This window comes from Triticum urartu, chromosome 6A (genome assembly GCF_056163025.1).
Source record: "Triticum urartu cultivar PI428250 chromosome 6A, HENAU_Tu73, whole genome shotgun sequence".
Taxonomy (NCBI): domain Eukaryota; kingdom Viridiplantae; phylum Streptophyta; class Magnoliopsida; order Poales; family Poaceae; genus Triticum; species Triticum urartu.
Window position 1 is genome coordinate 427983816 of NC_141878.1, and position 21847 is coordinate 428005662.

The 21847-nt window shown below is 45.0% G+C and overlaps 1 protein-coding gene across 1 annotated transcript; it reads right to left on the bottom strand.

The window, feature by feature from the left end:
- Positions 1-539: 539 nt before the first annotated feature.
- Positions 540-3436, bottom strand: LOC125513767 (UDP-glycosyltransferase 82A1-like). Its single transcript, XM_087528205.1, has 2 exons — positions 2866-3436; positions 540-1739 (listed from the first exon to the last, which is right to left on the bottom strand). The coding sequence occupies exons 1-2, from the start codon at positions 3350-3352 to the stop codon at positions 757-759; spliced, it is 1470 nt and encodes a 489-aa protein (XP_087384331.1). The 5' UTR covers positions 3353-3436; the 3' UTR covers positions 540-756.
- Positions 3437-21847: the final 18411 nt, after the last annotated feature.

Genomic DNA, 21847 nt, shown 5'->3' on the forward strand with positions numbered 1-21847 from the left:
CACAAGCATATTACCACCAACCAGGAATGCCCATGGTATCTCTGTCACATAGAGGATACCTCACACCTCTTCATCTCCTACCTCTAGTCCGGCAGAATCGGACAACATATGGTTATTACTCTCATCACCCCAACATCCATGACTTTTGGCATGCTCCACCACCTAGTAGTCTTGACCATTTGGCTAGGCCCTTTATTACTTACTATCCCATGGAAAATTTGGGACGGTAGGAATACCAATGTCTTGAGAGCACATGATCTTCACTCTATTGCTATAGTCGAGCTCATTATCTTTTATTTAGACCTTTGATTGTATAAATAGTGTGATAAGGTGGTCGCCTTTTCTTGATGGCTCTACTTCTCCTCACGCACGGACGTGCGTATGTACATATCCTTGTACGCGGTCTTTTGCCGCCATACTCTTTTGAATAATATTTACTAAATGACACTTATGTGTCAGCCTTGTCAATTTGTACTCACTACCCCCCCCCCCCCCCCCTCCTCTTTAGACTCCAACAACAATAAAGAGTGGCTTCCATAAATAAATTTAGTATATCATATAACTTCTTTGAATATTGTTCATGTTGCAAACTGATTGAAAATATGGATACGATGTTACTCAAAGCGCATAATTTTATCTAGCTAGATCTATGAAGCATTTCGTTCCCTTGAGAAATCATGTCAGCATAAACCTTGCTGAATCGGCATTCACTGAGACAACAGAAATAAAGCATTGGGTCGAACTCTTCTAGCTTAATTATGTGGCTAGATGCCCTGGAGCAAGGTCATCTCTCTTAATTCCATCAACAAAGGCCTTGAGGTTCTTCTTGGCTACAAACCTCGCCTCACCCACCGCAACCCTCTCCCTCAACTCATTCATCTTCTCCTGCAACCGTCTTCCATCTTCTCCTTCCAAGATTCTCTCGATATAATCTTTCACGTCGCCTCTGCCAGTGCTCCGGAGCCTGATCCCTATTTCCCACATCTTAACGATGAAGGCCGAGTTGATAAACTGGTCACCGGAGACCGGGTAGCACAGGAGACGGACCCCGTGCTGTATCGCCTCGAGCGTGGAGTTCCAGCCGCAGTGGGTGAGGTAGCACCCGACGGCCTCGTGCGCAAGAACGCCTCCCTGAGGCGCCCAGGAGACGACCTTGCCACGGCCGGCCACCGTCTCCATGTACCCGCTGGGCAGGCCGGCTCGCCACGAAGGATCGTTCTTCAGAACCCACAGGAAAGGCCTCCCGGTGGCCTCGAGGCCGTGCGCCAGCTCGCTGATCTTCACCGGCCCGATCGGCGCGACCCAGCTCCCGAAAGACACGTAGATCACTGACCCTGCACGTTGCTGGTCAAGCCAATCCATGCACGATCCATCTGCCTGCCACATGCTAGGGTTCTCTGCTGGCAACTCGTGCGGATCGTCAAGCAGTCCGTCGGTTAGCAGTGGTCCGACCTGGAGAATTCGGAGGTCCTGTGGTGCGCCGTGCTGGCCGGAAACTACGTCGGCGGCTTCGCCCGGGAAGGAGTTGACCAGGAGGCAGCGGAGGCTCTTGGCGCGCTGTAGGATCTGGAGCCAGAAGGCGAATCTTGATCTCTGCGATGCAGCGCAGCCGACGAGCCATGGCAGCAGCTCTTTGGTGCCAAGTTGCAAGTCTTCGGGTACTATGCGGAGGTTGTTTGCGATCTGGAGGTCTGCTTTCGCTTCATCTTTGTTGAGTCCTTCCGTCGAAATGGGACTGCCTGCGTACCGAATTAAAATTTCCTTTTTAGTGAAGAAGAAACAAATGAAATAAAACCGGGGAAACAATTTCTTGTTCACGTCTACCGTCTACGTGCTGCTATCTGATAACGTAGGCTGACTCGGTGATTGATAGCTCAAGGCCTAAAGCTAAAGTCAACTTTGTTAGTCTGCGCTTGAAATGCCCCAACTCAGACTGTGTAATGTTTTTTTAAACACAGTACAAACACACACGCTCATATACACGCGCATATACTTATCCGTATGAACGCACACACGCACACCCTACCCCTATGAGCACCTTCAAAAGACTGAGCTGGCATATCATCTTGAAATTTACAAAGTCACCGTAGGCACCTCGTCGTCGATGAAAACGTCTCCTCCCACTAAATGCGCATTGCTGGAAATACTAAAATAAATTCAGAAATAAATGTGAGCATTAATTTCTTAAACTCTGATAGGCTGAGGATACCACAGTTTCTCTAACCATCCAACCACGGGTTGGTTCGCCAGACTTTGTAATGTTATTACTTGATCAATAAAATGGCCCAAATCAGACGTGCTAAATTCATGCTATGCTACCGATCGTTGTCTTGGCAGGTTTTTAAGTTATGCCGTTTTATGTGCCGAGTCTTATTTTATCCGTGAGAAAGATGCTTGATCGCCAACCCACCTTAATTACAAGTAGAACTAACAGCGCCTAACATAAACAAAGACGCGCGGTGAGCACTTTAGCTCTATTTGGTAGGATCTAGGCATCTAGCTAGCTAGGCAGCAGTCTACCTTTGGTACATCGAGCATATCATCAATACCATACGATTACAATGCACTAAACGCTAATGCATATGTAATGTAAGTACTCCCTTCAATCCAGATTAATTGACGCAACTAATGTGTGTACTAACTTTTTTGCTATTGCTAGAAATATAAGTAAGAATAGTACAGATATCATCAAGATGTATAGTTCCCGGAACCCATGTGTAGGATTGGATCTCCTAGAACCTTGTGATTTTGTGATTGCCACTGCGCAACGTAAGCTAATCATGCATGTGAAAATACGGTATATATACTTGGTAGTTAAAATAAGATCCAGGAGGAGGAGACGTGGATAGTTAGATCGGTGCATACCGCAATCTGAGATGAACCCCTTGCTAAGAAGCTCCGGGATGGCAGCCACGACGCCGAAAGTCGCCAGCATCGCCGGCCAAAACCCGACGACAGGCACGCCGCACCGGGAGGCCACGGGGACGGCCCACGACGCGAGGACGTCAACGATGAGGCACGCGGCACCCCTGGCGCCAGGAGCCTCCCCCCGCGCTAGCATCTGCTCCAGGTGCGCGGGCATGTGGTGCTCCATGGCGTGCGCGATGCTGGCGAATCCCGGTGGCTCTTCGTCGTCGTCCGGGATGCCGCTTGGGATCGACGCGAGCGCGACGCCGCCGACGACGTCGACGCTACCCATGCGGCGGTGGACGAAGTCTGGCACGGCGACGGTGGCCGTGACGCCCCGCGCGACGAGCGCGCGCGCCAGCTGGAGCATCGGCGTGACGTGGCCCTGCGCCGGGAACGGCACGAGGACGACGGCGGGGTCGACGAGCTCTGGCTCTGCTCCCATGGCGGCCGCTTTCGATCGAGTTGTGGACTTCTATCGGCCTCCGAACGTGGTGTGTATATATATTTAAAGATGTGTGTGTGTGCGCGCGCGGCGTGGGATTTCTGATTCCGGCTGCTTGCTTACTGGCAGTAGTGTCCCTTTCCTCTCCATTTGACATTCGCTAAATTAAAGTTGTTGTTATCTCTTCGCCCACAGGTAAACGCTCCGTCTCATGGTTAGCTGTATCTATTAGCCGTTGCCATCCATGTTTTATTCATTTCCGGTTGTTGCCAGACGTTGACTTGCACATTCCTAAAAGGATGCACATATCTAGCAGATTAATTCCACGTGCTTTGATGCCACATATGGCTTGGCAACACATCAAATCTATATTTCCTAGCTATTTGCCAGTGTCTTGCAACAGGGACATAAATATTCTAATGATTCAACATCAATTATGTCCGACTTATACCTACACTAATCGTATTCCAAATTTTGATAAGATTTAATTTGATTTGAGTATGGGTAAGAGAAGATAAGAATAGTTTAGATTTAGTTAAGATTTTTTGGTAAGATTTGATTTGATTTGGTTATGGGTAGGGAAGGCAAGGAAAGTTTTAATTGAGTTGAGATTTTAGTAATAATTAATTTTATTTGATTTGATTGAGTTAATGAATGCCGTTGTTTTGGAAATTATCAAATTTTTATTTCTATTTCAAGTTACTTTATTTACATTGGTTTTATTTTATGGAGCATCTGTTGAAATTATCAGAAAAAGTAAACCAAAGTGAAGGGGGAGGCGCGGAGAAAAAAAAACTGGGGGAGGAGGTGGAGGCCACGCTACCAACCTTCCTTTAATAATAGAGATGACTTTCGTACTCTCGAAAAAAAAACTTGCATACAACTGCGAAAATAATTGTAACATCCCAAAATTTTAAATTTTAAAATGTTATACTTATTCAGTGGTTATGAACTTATGATTGCGTGTGTGATTGATTGTGTGAAATTGAGTGGGAATTGAAACTTTTTGAAAGTTAAACGAGAGGAAATAAAAAGACTTCCCAAACTTTCATCTTGCATGAACTCAAATTCAATTCAAACACGAAACCCCAGACTGAAGATGACATGACTTGTTTGTAACGCTCCGAGACCGATGTGCCAGGTGTCTTGCGGTTATTCGCTGCCGTTGCCATGTCATTTGCTTGCGTGTTGCATTTCATCATATCATTATGTGCATTGCATCATCATGTTTTTCAAAACTTGCATCCGTCCCGGTCTCCTCGTTCCTTCCGCTGTCCGTTCTGAGCCCAGACACACTTGCACGCGCCCGCAGCATGTCTGGTTTATTATTTTATAAGTGGCCAGAAAATGTTCTCGGAATGGGATGAGAGTTGACGTGTGGTCTTATTATAGTGTAGATAGACCGCCTGTCAAGTTTCATCGCATTCGGGATTCGTTTGATAGCCCAACCGTTAAACTATAGCGACATTATAGTCGGTCTAACGTCGGACATTTTCGGTCCCTGGAAACAGATGCCGAGCCCTCTCTCTCTTCTCCCCCTCGCAGTCTTGCCACAGCCCACCTAGTCCGCCCTCCTTCCCCTCTTCGCTTCCGGAGTTGTCCGATGCGACCGCACGGTCCGAAACCCTCTCTGCACAGTGCATCGAACCGCTCACGTGCGCGCCCGAAATTGTCCCGGACCCGGCCCGAGCAGTCGTCACCGTTGGATCCGGATCATCCCCAAACATCTACAAAACATCACCGTTTTCTTATTTGGGCTCCCTAGCCTATTTTTCCCAACCGTCCGATTTTGATCGAAGGGACGAGTTAGCCCCTAACCTAAACTCATCTGATATAAATATCAGATCAAACCCTAGCCTATCCTGTCCCATCCTCCGAATCCCTCCGCCGCCACTCTCTCTGGTTCCCCTCGGGATCACCAGCGAACCAACCAGAGCCTCCACCTTCTCCTCGGTCTCCCCACCAGCCCAAAAGAAGCGCTCGAACAAGTCTCCTCCTTCCTCGGGAGCGATCCAGATCCTACCAGGCCATCCCATGATCCCCACCTCTCGATCCAACCACCTCGACCTCGCCGGAGCCACCGCCCGCTGCATCAGGCCGGCCCCCCTCACCCTGCGCCCATGTCTCTTCTCCCTTCCCTTCCTTTCTCTCTCTCCCTCTCATCTCCTTGCTTCCTCTCTCTCGCAGGGAACACAACGACACATGGAGCTCCGTGGCCGCCGATGCTCAAATCTGTTGGGGAACGTAGTAATTTCAAAAAAATTCCTACGCACACGCAAGATCCTGGTGATGCATAGCAACGAGAGGGGAGAGTGTGATCTACGTACCCTTGTAGATCGACAACGGAAGCGTTAGCACAACGTGGTTGATGTAGTCGTACGTCTTCACGGCCCGACCGATCAAGCACCGAAACTACGGCACCTCCGAGTTCTAGCACACGTTCAGCTCGATGACGATCCCCGGACTCCGATCCAGCAAAGTGTCGGGGAAGAGTTCCGTCAGCACGACGGCGTGGTGACGATCTTGATGTACTACCGTCGTAGGGCTTCGCCTAAGCACCGCTACAATATTATCGAGGATTATGGTGGAAGGGGGCACCGCACACGGCTAAGAATATGATCACGTGGATCAACTTGTGTGTAGAGGTGCCCCCCTGCCCCCGTATATAAAGGAGCAAGGAAGGAGGAGGCCGGCCCTAGGAGTGGGCGCGCCAAGTGTGGAGTCCTACTAGGACTCCCTAATCCTAGTAGGATTCCACCTCCCATATGGAATAGGAAAAGAGAAAGGGAAAAGGAGAAGGAAGGAAGGGGGGGGGCCTTCCCTAGTCCAATTCGGACCAGACCAAGGGGAGGGGTGCGGCCACCCTTGAGGCCCTTTTTCTTCTTTCCCGTATGGCCCAATAAGGCCCAATACGTATTCCCGTAACTCTTCGGTACTCCGAAAAATACCCGAATCACTCGGAACCTTTCCAATGTCCGAATATAGTCGTCCAATATATCGATCTTTACGTCTCGACCATTTCGAGACTCCTCATCATGTCCCCGATCTCATCCGGGACTCCGAACTCCTTCGGTACATCAAAACTCATAAACTCATAATATAAGTGTCATCGAAACCTTAAGCGTGCGGACCCTACGGGTTCGAGAACAATGTAGACATGACCGAGACACGTCTCCAGTCAATAACCAATAGCGGAACCTAGATGCTCATATTGGCTCCCACATATTCTACGAAGATCTTTATCGGTCAGACCGCATAACAACATACGTTGTTCCCTTTGTCATCGGTATGTTACTTGCCCGAGATTCGATCGTCGGTATCTTAATACCTAGTTCAATCTCGTTACCGGCAAGTCTCTTTACTCGTTCCGTAATACATCATCTCACAACTAACTCATTAGTTGCAATGCTTGCAAGGCTTATGTGATGTGCATTACCGAGAGGGCCCAGAGATACCTCTCCGACAATCGGAGTGACAAATCCTAATCTCGAAATACGCCAACCCAACATGTACCTTTGGAGACACCTGTAGAGCTCCTTTATAATCACCCAGTTACGTTGTGACGTTTGGTAGCACACAAAGTGTTCCTCCAACAAACGGGAGTTGCATAATCTCATAGTCATAGGAACATGTATAAGTCATGAAGAAAGCAATAGCAACATACTAAACGATCGGGTGCTAAGCTAATGGAATGGGTCATGTCAATCACATCCTTCTTCTAATGATGTGATCCCGTTAATCAAATAACAACTCTTTTGTTCATGGTTAGGAAACATAATCATCTTCGATTAACGAGCTAGTCAAGTAGAGGCATACTAGTGACACTCTGTTTGTCTATGTATTCACACATGTATTATGTTTCCGGTTAATACAATTCTAGCATGAATAATAAACATTTATCATGATATAAGGAAATAAATAATAACTTTATTATTGCCTCTAGGGCATATTTCCTTCAAAATCATCACCGGGAACCGCTCCTCCGCCTTGGGTCCGCCCAGATCAGGACCGTCCCGGCCTTCCTCACACCTCCTGACGGCAAGCACCGCCCCCTTGCCCTTCGCCGAGATGACGAGGACGAGGACGCCAAGCCCCCTGTGCTCGCCATCGCCTCACGTGGTCTTCTCAACCCTCCGTCAGCACGCCATGGCCTTGTAGCTCCCTTCCGTCGCCTCGCCCGGTTCCAACCGTTCTGCGCCATCCCCGCCGTCAAGCTCCACACCACCGGAGACCTCCAGCGACAACCTCGGCCTCCTGCGTCCGCGCGCCTGGGACGCCGCTCGTTTTCCCGTTGACCAAGAGCACGGCCATCTCCAGCTAGTCCCCTGCCTCTTCGTCAGCCATGTCACCGTTGTCCAAGGCCCGCCGCACCTGCACCTCGCCGGTGACCCGCAGGAGCCCCGCCAGTGATCCTCGACGCCGTCCTCTGTTTCGCCCGCAGGAGGATGAGCGCTCGCCCGGGTGCGTTGACCGCGTCCAGCTGCCATCGACCGCGACCCGAGCTGGCCTTTTTCCCCGCTCGCCCGCCAGGCCTGCATGCGCTCCTCCAGCAACGCCCGGCCTGCTTCTTCCACCAACCGGGCCAAGCCCCAGCGTGAGCACCACCCTTCCACTGTTGGGCCAGCCAGTTTCGACCCATAAGGGTTTTTTTTTCAGATCTGCGATTTTTTAGCAATTTTCCAAAGAGTGCCAGTTTTACAGAAAAGTCCCCCTAGTTCATGCATATAATAACTTAATAACCGTGCATCATATTAAAATGATTTATATATGAAACTTGCTCAGAATTTTGTGTAGATTAATAATATGCCACTTTCATCTATGTTTAAAATGTTTAAAATGATGTTTACATATATTTGCCCCTATGCCATGTAAAATGATTTAATTCCATAACTAAATAACCGTAGCTCCAAACCTAACAAACTTTATATGTAAATGGGGTAGAAAAATGCCTAGTTTAACATGGTGACCTTGCTTTGCATGTTTAATAACTCTAAAATTGTGTTTAGGGCGGAACAGTTCCAAACCTAATATATGCATATGGGGATTTACCAGAATTGTTGTTCGTTGTTTCCGGCCTCATTTAAACTTGCCTAGATAGGTAGTTTTACTTATGCTTCACCCTCTTGCCATGCTAACAACATTTAATATTGTTGGGTACATAAACGAGATCGAACTAAATAACTTGAATGTGGTGTTTCTTCACTATGCAACGGAGTTGCTTATTGAGCTCCACTTAATTTGTAGGGTTGTTTGTGCACTTTGCCATGCCATGACTCATTAAACCGTACATGCATCATACTTGTTTGCGCATCGTGCCATGTTGTTGTGGGTTGTTTACTATGTTGTTTGCTTCTTTCCGGTGTTGCTTCTTCGGGTTGGTTCCGATAACGTCGTGTTGTGAGGATTCGTTCGACTACGTCCGTTTGTCTTCTTCATGGACTCGTTCTTCTTCCTTGCGGGATTTCAGGCAAGATGATCATACTCTCGAAATCACTTCTATCTTTGCTTTGCTAGATGCTCGCTCTTTTGCTATGCCTATGCTGCGATACCTACCACTTGCTTATCATGCCTCCTATATTGTTGAACCAAGCCTCTAACCCACCTTGTCCTAGCAAACCGTTGATTGGCTATGTTACCGCTTTGCTCAGCCCCTCTTATAGCGTTGTTAGTTGTAGGTGAAGATTGAAGTTTGTTCCTTGTGGGAACATGGAGATGTTGTTCCTTGTTGGTACATGTTTACTTGTTGGGATATCACAATATCTCTTATTTAATTAATGCATCTATATACTTGGTAAAGGGTGGAAGGCTCGGCCTTATGCCTGGTGTTTTGTTCCACTCTTGCCGCCCTAGTTTCCGTCATATCGGTGTTATGTTCTCGGATTTTGCGTTCCTTACGCGGTTGGGCTATTATGGGAACCCCTTGACAGTTCGCCTTGAGTAAAACTCCTCCAGCAATGCCCAACATTGGTTTTACCATTCGCCACCTAGCCTTTTCTTTCCCTTGGGTTCTGCAAACTCAAGGGTCATCATTATTTTAACCCCCCCCCCCCCCCGGGCCAGTGCTCCTCTGAGTGTTGGTCCACCTGTCAGCTACCGGTGGCCACCAGGGGCAACTCTGGGCTGGCCTACCCGTACCTAGGACAATCTGAGTGTGCCCTCAGAAAGATATATGTGCAGCTCCTATCGGGATTTGTCGGCACATTCGGGCAGTGTTGTTGGTTTAGTTTTACCTTGTCGATATGTCTTGTAACCAGGATTCCGAGTCTGATCGGGTCTTCCTGCTAGAAGGAATATCCTTCGTTGACCGTGAGAGCTTGTCATGGGCTAAGTTGGGACCCCCTGCAGGGATTTGAACTTTCGAAAGCCGTGCCCGCAGTTATGGGCAGATGGGAATTTGTTAACGTCCGGTTGTAGAAAACCTGAAGTTGACCTTAATTAAAATACATCAGCCGCGTGTGTAACCGTGATGGTCTCTTTCCGGCGGAGTCCGGGAAGTGAACACGGTGTTGGAGTTATGTTTGACGTAGGTTGTTCTAGGATCACTTCTTGATCATAGTTTCTCGTTCGTGCTTTGTCATCTCTTCTCGCTCTCATTTGCGTATATTAGCCACCATATATGCTAGTCGCTTGCTGCAGCTCCACCTCATACCTTTTTACCCTTCCTATAAGCTTAAATAGTCTTGATCGCGAGGGTGCGAGATTGCTGAGTCCCCGTGGCTCACAGATACTTCCAAAAACCAGCTTGCAGGTGCCGATGAGTCCGAGCAGATGACGCAACCAAGCTCAAGGAGGAGCTCGATGAAGATCTTATCCTTTGTGTTGTTTCGTTCTAGTTGATCAGTAGTGGAGCCCAGTTGGGGTCGATCGGGGACCTTGTCGCATTTGGGGTTCTTCTTTTATTTTGGTTCCGTAGTCGGACCTTGATTGTATTTGGGTGATGTAATACTTTATTCATGTAATTGTGTGAAGTGGCGATTGTAAGCCAACTATGTATCTTTTCCCTTATTGTATTACATGGGTTGTTTGCGAAGATTACCTCACTTGCGACATTGCTTTCAATGCGGTTATGCCTCTAAGTCGTGCTTCGACACGTGGGAGATATAGCCGCATCAAGGGTGTTACATTCTTCAATTAAATAAATGAAAAGGGTTTTTGAAAAAGATTTGAAGTCCATTTGAAAATATTTCACATTCAAAAACTTTAAGCGGCTCAATGATTTTCTTGAGAGAAGATAAAACGACTCCTTCTAAATTTTGAGAAAGAGAGTTGGAAGTTCAAAGAATGAATTGAAAAGCCCTTCAGTTCTTTCTGAAATTCCCTTTTCACTTTAGTTGAAATTTGAGTTTTCAAATTTCAAATTCTCTAAAAACATATTAAAAAGAGAGAAGGGATATGACCCTTCAACATATTCAGAGACATTTGAAATATTTTTGGCCAAGGAAAAACTTAAAAGAATTTGCAAATGGTTCAAAATTCAAATTCAAACTTATTTGAAGTTTTTATTCAAATTATTTTTCTCTTAAAATAAAAATATGGAAATGAAGGTAAAATGATTCCTTTTAAGAAAGAATTAGGAGAAAATAAATATGAAATCATTTTTTTATTTTGAAAAAGATTTTTATTTCAATAGTGGCATTGTTTGAATTTTGATATTTTGTAAGTATTTTACTTGCCCCTAGAAATTAGTACATTATTTTCCATATTTTCTCCTGATCATTTTGGTATATAATATGTCCATAGGATATTTTTTTTTCTTTTTTTTCTTTCTCTATTAAGTCAAAAATAGGAAAAATCTATTTATTTGGAAACCCCAACGCAGGCCCACTACAAGTGGCCCAATTCGCCCCACGGCCCAGTCATCCAATCCGATTCCCTCCCCTCTCTCTCACAGACGCGTGGGACTCGCCAACCGCCCGATCCCCTCTGGCGCTCGCCTGCTCCTACACCCCGATCCCCTTCCAAACCTCGCCGGCGCCGCCGTGGCAACCCCAACCCCTCGAGATTTCTTTCCGATCGACGTCACCCCTATGCCATGCCAACCTCCTATAAAAGGAGCCCCCTCCCGCACTCATTCCGCCCGAAAGCTCCCTTCCCCGTGCACTATCGCACCCACAATCGCTCACCAGAGCTCGCCTCTATCGCCACCGCCATTGCCACCCAACGACACCAACCCGACGCCCTCGCCACCATATGTGCACACCAACGAGACCCTCTCGCTCCGACGCACCTCCCCACACACTCCGCCGAGCCGGGAGACCACCGGAGATGCCGCCCCGACCACCGCCCCGAGGCTCCCTCGCCAGACCTCCCCCCCTCTCTCTCTCTCTCTAAGCCACCGCCACCTCTCCCCTCCGTTAGATCTAGATCTAACGATCTAGATTAGAAGCTTTTGTGGCCGAACCGTTTTTGGTTAGGGACCGGCTGTCCGCTCGCACACGCACGCGCTCGCGCTCGCACCCTCTAGCTAATAGCAGAGCGCCACATAGCATAGTGACCGACGCCTAGTTTTTTTTCTGTTTTCTTTTTAGATTTCAAAATAATTAGTATTTTTATTTTGCTTATATCTTTTATGTTTTGAAGTGTTCTTAATTGAATCTTTTTGCATTAGATCGAAAAATTTATCTAGTTTTTGTAGTTTCATTTTGAGCCAAGTTTGAATATTTTAAAATTTTAATTTGATGAAATTTGTTCAAATCACTAGATTGCTCATATCTTTTAAATAAAAAATAGGTTTTTAATTAATTCTTTTTGCTCCTGCTTTCTAGTAGTTTTTATTTAACTAGTGATTAATAAAAAATATTTTTGTGTATTTTAGATATGTTTAACTTAGAGTTTAAAAATAGAAACCTTTATGCTAGTTTTAGGGATAGAAAAATTGATTTCTTTTATTTTAAAGTAGTTATTTTTGTCACTTAGTTTATTTTTATAAAACCTTCTACTAGTTAATAAAAACAATGTTTTACTAATAAATAAAATTGTTTTAGTTAAATTCTTAGTGTTAAAGCTTGTCTAGTTAATAACTTAGGTTTTATTTTAACTTTTAATGTGTTTTTTCTTTTGCTAGTTTAATTCTTAACTTAGTTGTTTTATAATTTCTTTTTTGTTAATCTATTAGTTTAGTGTTTTAACTTGGTGTTAAGTTTTAGTTAGGGCAAAACTATTTTTGTTGTGTGTAGTTAATCTTTATAGTTTTCCTTTGAAGTCTTCTTTGGATTTTATTTGTTTTCTTTTGTTTTCAACTTTATTTTGTTCATTGCTTCGATTTGTTGATTGTTATTTTGAACGCTAGAATGCTTGCTAGAAGTGCTAGAATGCTTCCATACCCTTGTCACCAAGCCCCGGGAATCATTGTTAAGTTTGTTGCAGCTATGCTTCAGTAGACGGGGATTGGTATGAATGTTTCATGTGAGATGTGAGTGTGATAATAATATCTGGATCAACCTCAAGACTACAAGACTTCAAGATTTCAATACACCTCTAGGTGGACTGCTAGCAAGAAGAGGGGATCCTTGGGATTGATTAGTGATCACCCGGTTCTAGAGACTCAAGAGGGGCCCCTAGGGATTGACTAGTGATCACCCGGTTCTATGGACTCAAGAGGGGATCCTAGGGATTGACTACTGATCACCCAGTTTTACCAAGGGACCCAGGGGATTGACCACTGATCACCCAGTTTTACGGAAGGCCACCCAAGCGCAAAGAGATTGATGGATCTTTCAAGACCAGAAGCTCCCATATGCATCCGCAAGCTATTATGGGCTCTAGCATAGTTGAGTATTTCGGAAACACCGTGTCTCAGTCATCCTGTTCTCAAACACCGGGCAGTGTGAGGACTTCAAGGGAGGCGATAGAGTCTTGCGGGACAAAATCCGCAAACCTCTGTAGAGTGTTAAAATAATCAATTAGTTGTATCCCCAGTTACGGACAATTTGAGCGACTGGAATTTGAGTGTCTAGATATTCTCAACACGGTTACCAATTAAATGAAATTTGGGATTATTATGACCTGGGAATGAGAATTGATTGGCGGAACCAGCTCATAAATGACATCCATATAGTATTAAAATGCAAATGAAAACTTCAAGTTAGGACAAAATTGGATTTTATTCAAAAACTCAGACTTGGAGCTACCACAACCATATTGCATACATAATAGCCTTTTCATCTGTTTTAACTGTGGTCTTGCCGGTACATTCAACGTACTGATCTACATGGCTGCAACTTATCATGTTGCAGATAATTTCTACCAACGGGTAAGAGTTACGATATAGGTTTATGGTCTACACTCAACTTACCGTTGGTGTTGATGGGACTCCATACCCTTAAGCTTTGTTTTCACTGTGATATATAAGGTATACTCTAGATCAACGGTACTTATTTTGACACTAGGACAATGCCGTGTGTTGCTACGGGAAACATTTAGCAATTTAATCGATGAATCGGTGAAGAATTACTTGATACCCTAGTTGAATGTACATGCATTACGACAAAATATATATTAGCGTAATGATCAGAGGCGTAAGAAAGACGAAAATCAAGAATATTCGAATATTTCCCAAACAATTCCAGAAGAAATGCACGCAGCCTAGAATTTTAAAAAACCGACAACATGATTTTGAACTTAGTTCCTAAACACTACATGCTTTAACACTTGATTCTCATTCTAAGTATGCTAACGCTGTAAAACTTATTACCTCGTGAGATCAACATATTCGGAGACATCAGAGAACTCTGGGTAATATGAAATTTAGACAACCCTAAAAGACATACCACTATGGGAAAGGATAGAAAAATGTTTGATCTAGTTCTGTTGATTGTTTTTGGAAATGAAAAGTTATGATCTTTTTTTACCCGTATGACTTGATTTCTTTATGAGGAGGTTAACGAATCTCTGTGATTTTGATTTATCATGGGCCAGAATGAGAGAAAAGAGGAAAACACTTCATTCGGAGGAAACCGTGGAAAAGTTTTGGAAGAAAATCAAATAAAACCAACAGTAAAATCGGTGGGAGGAGACGTCTGTGGTGGAAAGAGTGGAACCGAGGAACCAACAGTTATTTGCCATGTATGAAGTCTGACCGGTAAACTTAGATAAAATACGGAGCTATATGATGAACTAGTGATCATATAATCACCAAAACACGTATATTTTTTTGCGGTGACCAAAACACGTATATAGTGACCGTATTCTCGAATACAATGATGAAAGTGAATTTTTTACATAAATACAATGGCCATCAATGTGTTTTACCTTCGTAACTTTTTACATTTGTTTGGTCAATGTTAAAAGGCATTGACTTTTGACCCAGTTTATCCTCATCAATTCGTCCGTCTCATCAATTGATTTGTGCATCCAATCAGCACTCACTATTCATGGGCATATCAAAGGACGTCAAAAACTATCTTGAAATTTCCATTGTGTAATCTATGTGCTACAGCTAGTTTGAAGTAACTTTCGAAGTGTGCTTATCTCACTACTTAGTTCGTTGTTGTCACACACAGCTAGTTCTTCTAGTTGTTTATGACTTTGGAGACATCGAGCTAGCTGTAGTGGAGTTCTAGCTATTTTATTCGCTCTCACTATTTATATTGTCTAAACATACGTATGCACAGTTACACACGACACAACAATGAAACAAAATTTGACAGACATGCATAAATTCCTGATAGTCAGGTTCATGGAGGACAGAGATCGAGTGACTTGCTGTGTGTGACAACAATGAACAACAACGACGAGGAACAGCAGGAGGAGGAATTTAAGAGCCCCGCATCTGTCGTCTATTCCAGATCGAAGGGACAACGATTGAAGCCAAAATTAACCAGATCGTACTTAATTCAGAGCATCATCTCTGCTGGTATGCCGCCGCTGAGTTGTTGCTGCTCAGTCCTTGCGCGCCTGCCTCCACCATGCTGTAACCAAAACGCCCAGCTCGACCACTGCACCATGCACCATCTTGCTAGCCAACCAGATCTGCCCATCGATCGCCACCTCTGTTCCATACAATCCACCATTGCCACCATCCATCAGAAAATGGCGGCTCCTACGCGTGTGCTCCTTCTCCTCCTGTCGTTCCTCGTCGGGGCGCCCGCGCTGGTCACGGGCGACATGCCGATGCCGGTGAACAAGGAGGTGTTGGGGTTGGACTGCTGGTGGTATTTCGGGCGGCGTTGGCGGACCCGTATGACGCGCTGGCCGCGTGGGCCGAATCCGCCGCATGTCGAGTGCGACCCAGTCACCTCCTGTGTACTCCGCCTCGCGCTCGCGCTATCCTCATCCTCCAGCCTGTCCGGCAACCGCCTCTGGACGTACATGGCTGGGTTCTGCCCAGCCTCTGTCCATCTGTGGTGTTCAACGCCAGCATGTACATCTCCGCACCAAACATCATCAGCTGGATTAGGAGTGGAAGAGGCGAGGTGCGCGCGGTACCTGAAACCGGGGGTGAGCGCCAATTCAAGATGGGAATGGGCCCGGTCGGCCCGTTGGGTCACTGACCCGGCCCAAAAAGTCGAGGCCAATGGGCCAAATGGGTTGGCCCTAAGTGATAAACGGGTCAATGGAGCTGGCACTGTCCGACCCAATGGATCAGACGGGTCGACCCAGTCAGATCGCTAGTCGCTGCTGGCCGCCCCTGAGCATCTCTGCCACCGCCAGCCGGCCCGAGCATCTCTGCCGCCGTCGTCGTTCCTCCCACTCCTGGTGCACTCCCGTTCTTCGTCTCAGTCGCCGTTGAGCTTACTGTCCTGCGGTCCCGGTTGCCGTCGAGCTTGCCGTCCTGCGTTCCTGATGTCGTCGAGCTCGCCGTCCCGGTAGCCGTCCAACTGTCCAGCTCGCCACACGCTAGCCTTCGCGGTCTCTGGATTGTGCTCACTTGACGGCTTCCTCCCCTTCCCAGCGCAACTGCCAGCCAAGCACATATCAGACTAGATCGTCCTCTTTTGGTTCTTGGTTAGTGCGTATATGTGTAGATTCTGTAGTAGGAGCTTCAGTGTAGTAGAATCTATAAACTACAGTACTGCAGAATTCAGTGTAGATCCAGTTGGAGTTTCAGTACGTACAGGTGAGACTACTATAGTTTCAGTGTTAGTTCTGCAGTAGTTTCGGTGCGTATATGTATAGGAGTTTTTTGTGAATCTTGTAGATTGCAGACATGGGATATTTTTGGTGTAGGCAAAGACCCACTCCTTACTTGCTGTTTGGTGGTGTACCACAGGCAATTTTTCAGAGAAGTAAGTGTGAATTCACTGAATTTTGGGTCGGCCTCATTTACCCAATGGGTCAGTGAGGCCATAAATTTTTGTCGAAATGGGCTGACCCATGGCCTCACATATTGACCTTGGGGCCACAGGGCCAGGTCCGGGTCGGCCCATTCCCATCTTGAAGCGCCATGTACGCAGAGGGCCCTCTCTCGTCATGGGGGTCGCCCCTCTGGAGCAACCTCGTCATGGCCGTCGTCAGCTGCGGGAGCGCGGATCCAAGGACTTTCCTTCATCGCCGCCCGCTGGAAGCCGCGCTTCCTTGATGAGGACAAGCCAGGGGTGTCGTGTCATCGATTTGAGAGCGCCGTTGTCGTGGGCTTCGATCTGGAAGCACAAGCGTCGAGTCGGAGAGGTGAGGGCGGCGGCGGAGCCTGGAAATGGGGGACGGCGATGCATCGATGGGAGATGAATGTGGCGACGCTTCTAGGGAGAAGTTTTTCTTTTTTTAGGAGAGGATGAGTTTTTTTTATAATTGCAAGGAGATGAGATCGGTCAAAAGTACATACGGGGAGGTGAAATCGTGGGCTCATTGTGTCCCGCATCGTTTTCTCTCTCTTATATACACGTGTGCAAATTTAATTTTAAATCTCAGCGGTCGATCTTTATAGTTATCACAAAATCAACGGTTATAAAAGTATAGCTTATGAAGAATTATGAAAGTCTTTGTCGTTTAATATTAGGTAAGATAAAGAGGTAAAGATGTGATGTTATGGTATTTCATCGATGTATGATGTGTGCCAGCATACTTAGTCAGGGATAACACAGAAAGCACATAGACTTGACCGTATTAGGTCAAGACGCTACAATAATACGCAAAGTATCACGAGAAACAACTGTGTATGGTAGTCATGTGCGTTTTTACTAACAAGATTGCTAAAAATTTGACAAACCAAATGTTTCGTATGGCAATGTTGTTGAAAGAATGATAATTTTCTTTAGCAAGCATGGTAAATCTTTGTCAGGGATTGCCATGCTTGCAAAGGAAATTGTCATCCTCGCAGCAATATAATTTGCCATCTCATATGTTTGATTTGCCATGTTAATAAATCTAACGTTCGATTTGCTACGAAATCCTTTATTAATGAAATTATTCTTCCGATGAATGTGATGTACTTGACTATTAGATGTTTTGTAATGAACAAGGCTTATGTTTTGCAGCTCTAGCATACAGCCCTAGTAGTTGCGTTGTTATTGGATGTATGTGATGTGTTAGGGAATCTCCAACGGCAACCAGCAAAATTCCTCCCGCATCCGTCCACAGATATGGATGTGGTAGACCACCGTCCAATGATAGTCGCATACATTTTGACAACACATCAATTCGAATCAACTGGACGAAATTCGATAAGCCGAGCGAATTTTGATATAAACACTACGGATTTCACTAAAACTAGGATATATTTCATCTGGTGAACTAAATACCTTAAAATAAAACCCTAAACTATCCTATACTTGATGGTGACCTGGACTAGGGGGTGCTAGCCACGTCGGCCTGCCTCCCTCCGGTCACATCGCAACACCAATGCCGGCCTCCGCGTGCTCTGGGCTGGCATGGATTTGTCGCGGTAAGTGGCGCGTGCATCAGAAGGAAAACACAGGGGAGGCAGGTGATGGGTTTTTGGCAGGCCTGGGTGGTCAGAAACGGGAGTGGGATCGATCCGGACTGCGGCAAAGGCCCCCACGTTCGTCTTTGATTTGTGGGAGAAATCACTGTTGGACCACGTCGTGGACCGATACAGGCCAGCGTAGGATGGCTTCCTTTATCCGGTCAGCATGGTCCAGACACATGCGGGAGGTTTGCGGGTCGGCGTTGGAGATGCCCTTACAAACTTATGTCCGTAAAACAAAATTGTATTGCATCAAAGTTGCTCATGTTTGAGGTATGTGCGCATTCGGATGCAATTGGTCCTTGTATATAGTATTTTATAAACTACCTTAAATATTTATTTTGTAGCACAATTGGTTCATGAATCTGCATTGATGAGCTAGTCTCTAATATTTGATTTAATACTTATGCTTGTGCATCATACACACAATTTTTGGAATTTAATTCATTTATCAATAAACTTAACAAATTCTGTTTGTGAATTTGTCTTCAAGCTTTTTCTCCCGTTCCCCTCGATGACCATGGCAAACTCACCGTTCCACACTTCGCTGGTGAGCTCATGGATTTTCCTCCCCACTGTCTACCGCTCTGGCGGATGATGAAGGGGAGGGAATCCATATGCCATCACTCCGGCAAGTAGTTTATGTCAGGGGTTTAGTTCTCGCAGGTGTAGCATTCGGGTGAATGATGATGCTTCTTCTTCGAGTTTGTCTTTCGAGCTCCGATCCTCCTGAAGTTCGTCCATCGGGACATAGATGACGAAACTCTAGAGTAGATTCTTGTTGTCTCCTTGGAGCAGCGAGGTTAGGATTTCTCGCCGTGTGTACGCAATGACGAGATTTGGTGTCAGTTGCGTCAGATCTATTAAAGGGTTCAACAGCGATGTTTGCCTCTCCAGGGCGTTGGTTGATGTCTACTACACAACTTATTCGTGTAGACTCGTGTTGAGCCTCCAAGCGCAGAGTTTTGTAGGATAGTAGCAACTTTCCCTCAAGTGGATGACCTAAGATTTATCAATCTGTGGGAGACGAAGGATGAAGATGGTCTCTCCCAAACAACTCTGTAACCAAATAACAAAGAGTCCCATGTGTACCAAACACACCCAATACAATGGTAAATTGTATAGGTGCACTAGTTCGGCGAAGAGATGGTGATAAAAGTGTATTATGGATTGTAGATATAGGTTTTTGTAATATGAAAATATAATAACAACAAGGTAACTAGTAACAAAAGTGAACAAAAACGGTATTGCAATGCTTGAAAACAAGGCCTAGGGTTCATACTTTCACTAGTGCAATCTCCCAATAGTGCTAAATCATATGCCAATCCTTCAACATACAACAAAGAGTCACTCCAAATTTCTTATCAAGCGGAGAACATAGGGTACGAAACCACCTCAAAGTTATTATTTCCAATCAATGTTTTGCGCTATTCCTATAAGTGTCACAAATATCCCTAGAGTTCGTACTAAAATACCACCATATGAAAACACATCAATCAACCCTAATGTCACCTAGATACTCCAATGTCACCACAAGTATCCGTGGGTCAATTATACGATATGCATCAAACAACTTCAGATTCATAATATTCAATCCAACATAAAGAACCTCAAAGAGTGCCCCAAGATTTCTACCGGAGAAAGAATGACGAAAACGTGCATCAACCCCTTTGCATAGATTACCCCAATGTCACCTCGGGAATCTGCGAGTTGAGTGCGAAAACATACATCAAGTGAATCAATAGAACACCCCATTGTCACCATGGGTATCCACATGCAAGACATACATCAAGTGTTCTCAGTCCATAAAAATATTCAATCCCATAATAGTGAAACCTCAAAGGTAAAAACTCAACTCATCACAAGAAGGTAGAGAGGGAAGAACACCATAAGATCCAAATATATTAACAAAGCTCGCGGTACATCAAGATCTTGCCAAATCAATAACACGAGAGAGAAAGATCAAACACATAGCTACTGGTACATACAGTCAGCCCCGAGGCTGAACTACTCCCTCCTCATTATGGTGGCCGCCGGGATGATGAAGATGGCCTCCGGTGATTATTTCCCCCTCGGGCAGTGTGCCGGAACGGGGTCCCGATTGAGTTTTCGTGGATACAGAGGCTTGGAGCGGTGGAACTTCTCATCTAGGGTTCTTTTCGATGTTTGGTGTATTTATAGGAATTTTTGGCATTGGTCTCATGCCAAGGGGGTGCCCGAGGGGCCCACAAGCTCGGGGGGCACGCCCCCAGTCTTGAGGCTCCCTCGTCCACTTCCTGGCCCAGCTCTGGTGCTTCGGGGGTCTCTTTTGGTCCATAAAAAATCATCGTAATTTTCCAGCCCATTCCAAGAACTTTTATTTCTGCACAAAAAAATGACACCATGGTAGTTCTGTTGAAAACAATGTCAATCCGGGTTAGTTCTAATCAAATCATACCAAAACCATATAAAATTGTTGTAAACATGGCATGAATACTTCATAAATTATACATACATTGGAGATGTATCAGCATCCCCAAGCTTAATTCCTGCTCGTCCTCAAGTACGTAAATGATAAAAGAAATAATTTATGAAGTGTGACTGCCAGCATAGTGCATAAGTTTGATCAATGATAGTTCCAAACACTTTTTCTAGCATCATTATATATCGTAAACAATAGCTCATCTCGTAAAACTTCTCATGATCAAGTAGCAAGCTATTCACAAGTTAAAGTATAGACCATAAACATTCTTGAAAACTAATAAACTATGTCCTCAGTCATCAAACAATTGAAATTCATCTAATTTTCATGAAGGGTCTATGTAAGAGCTTTGATTTAGCAAATTCCACATACTCCATTATCATATAGTCTTCCATGATTGCTAACACTCAAAGCATATTTTTAGAACAAATAGCATCCATCAAACACAGAGAAAGATAGGGGCTTAATGTTTTGCCTCCCAACTTATTTATCATATAGATAATTGTCGACAATATTAATTCATGATCCGATATATTTGATTGGCCATATATGCTTGGATCTTTCCCCACCACATGATACTTGCCAACTAGAGAATGATTGAGGTTGAAATGAGACGGAATACTATTGACTCTCGCCTAAAACTAAATACATAAAAGTAAAAGATAGGCCCTTCGCAGAGGGAAGCGGAGGTTGTCATGCGCTTTTTATTTTTAGATGTGCAAGCCCTTAATGCAAAGGAACGTCACGTTATATTGCCCTTTGTGATAGCAACCTTTATTTTGCAGCCCGTCGCTTTTATTTCTTTACCATCACAAGTTCGTACAACGCTTATTTTCCCTTACAATAAAAGATCCATGCATATTTAGGAGCAATTTTTATTGCTTTTGGCACCGATGACAACTTACTTGAAGGATCTTATTCAATCCATAGGTAGATATGGTGGGCACTTACGGCAAGAAACTGGGTTTAAGGGTTTTTGGGTTCACAAGTAGTATCTCTACTTAGTACAATTTTTGGCTAGAAAAAGATCCTAAGCAAGCACCACATGTTGGAGGATCCATAACAATATAACTTCTATACAAATATACCCAAACATAACTCATTACGTTGTGTTCCTTGTCCAACTTCAACTAATTTTATCAAGTTTGAAAATAATTAATGGGGCTCACAA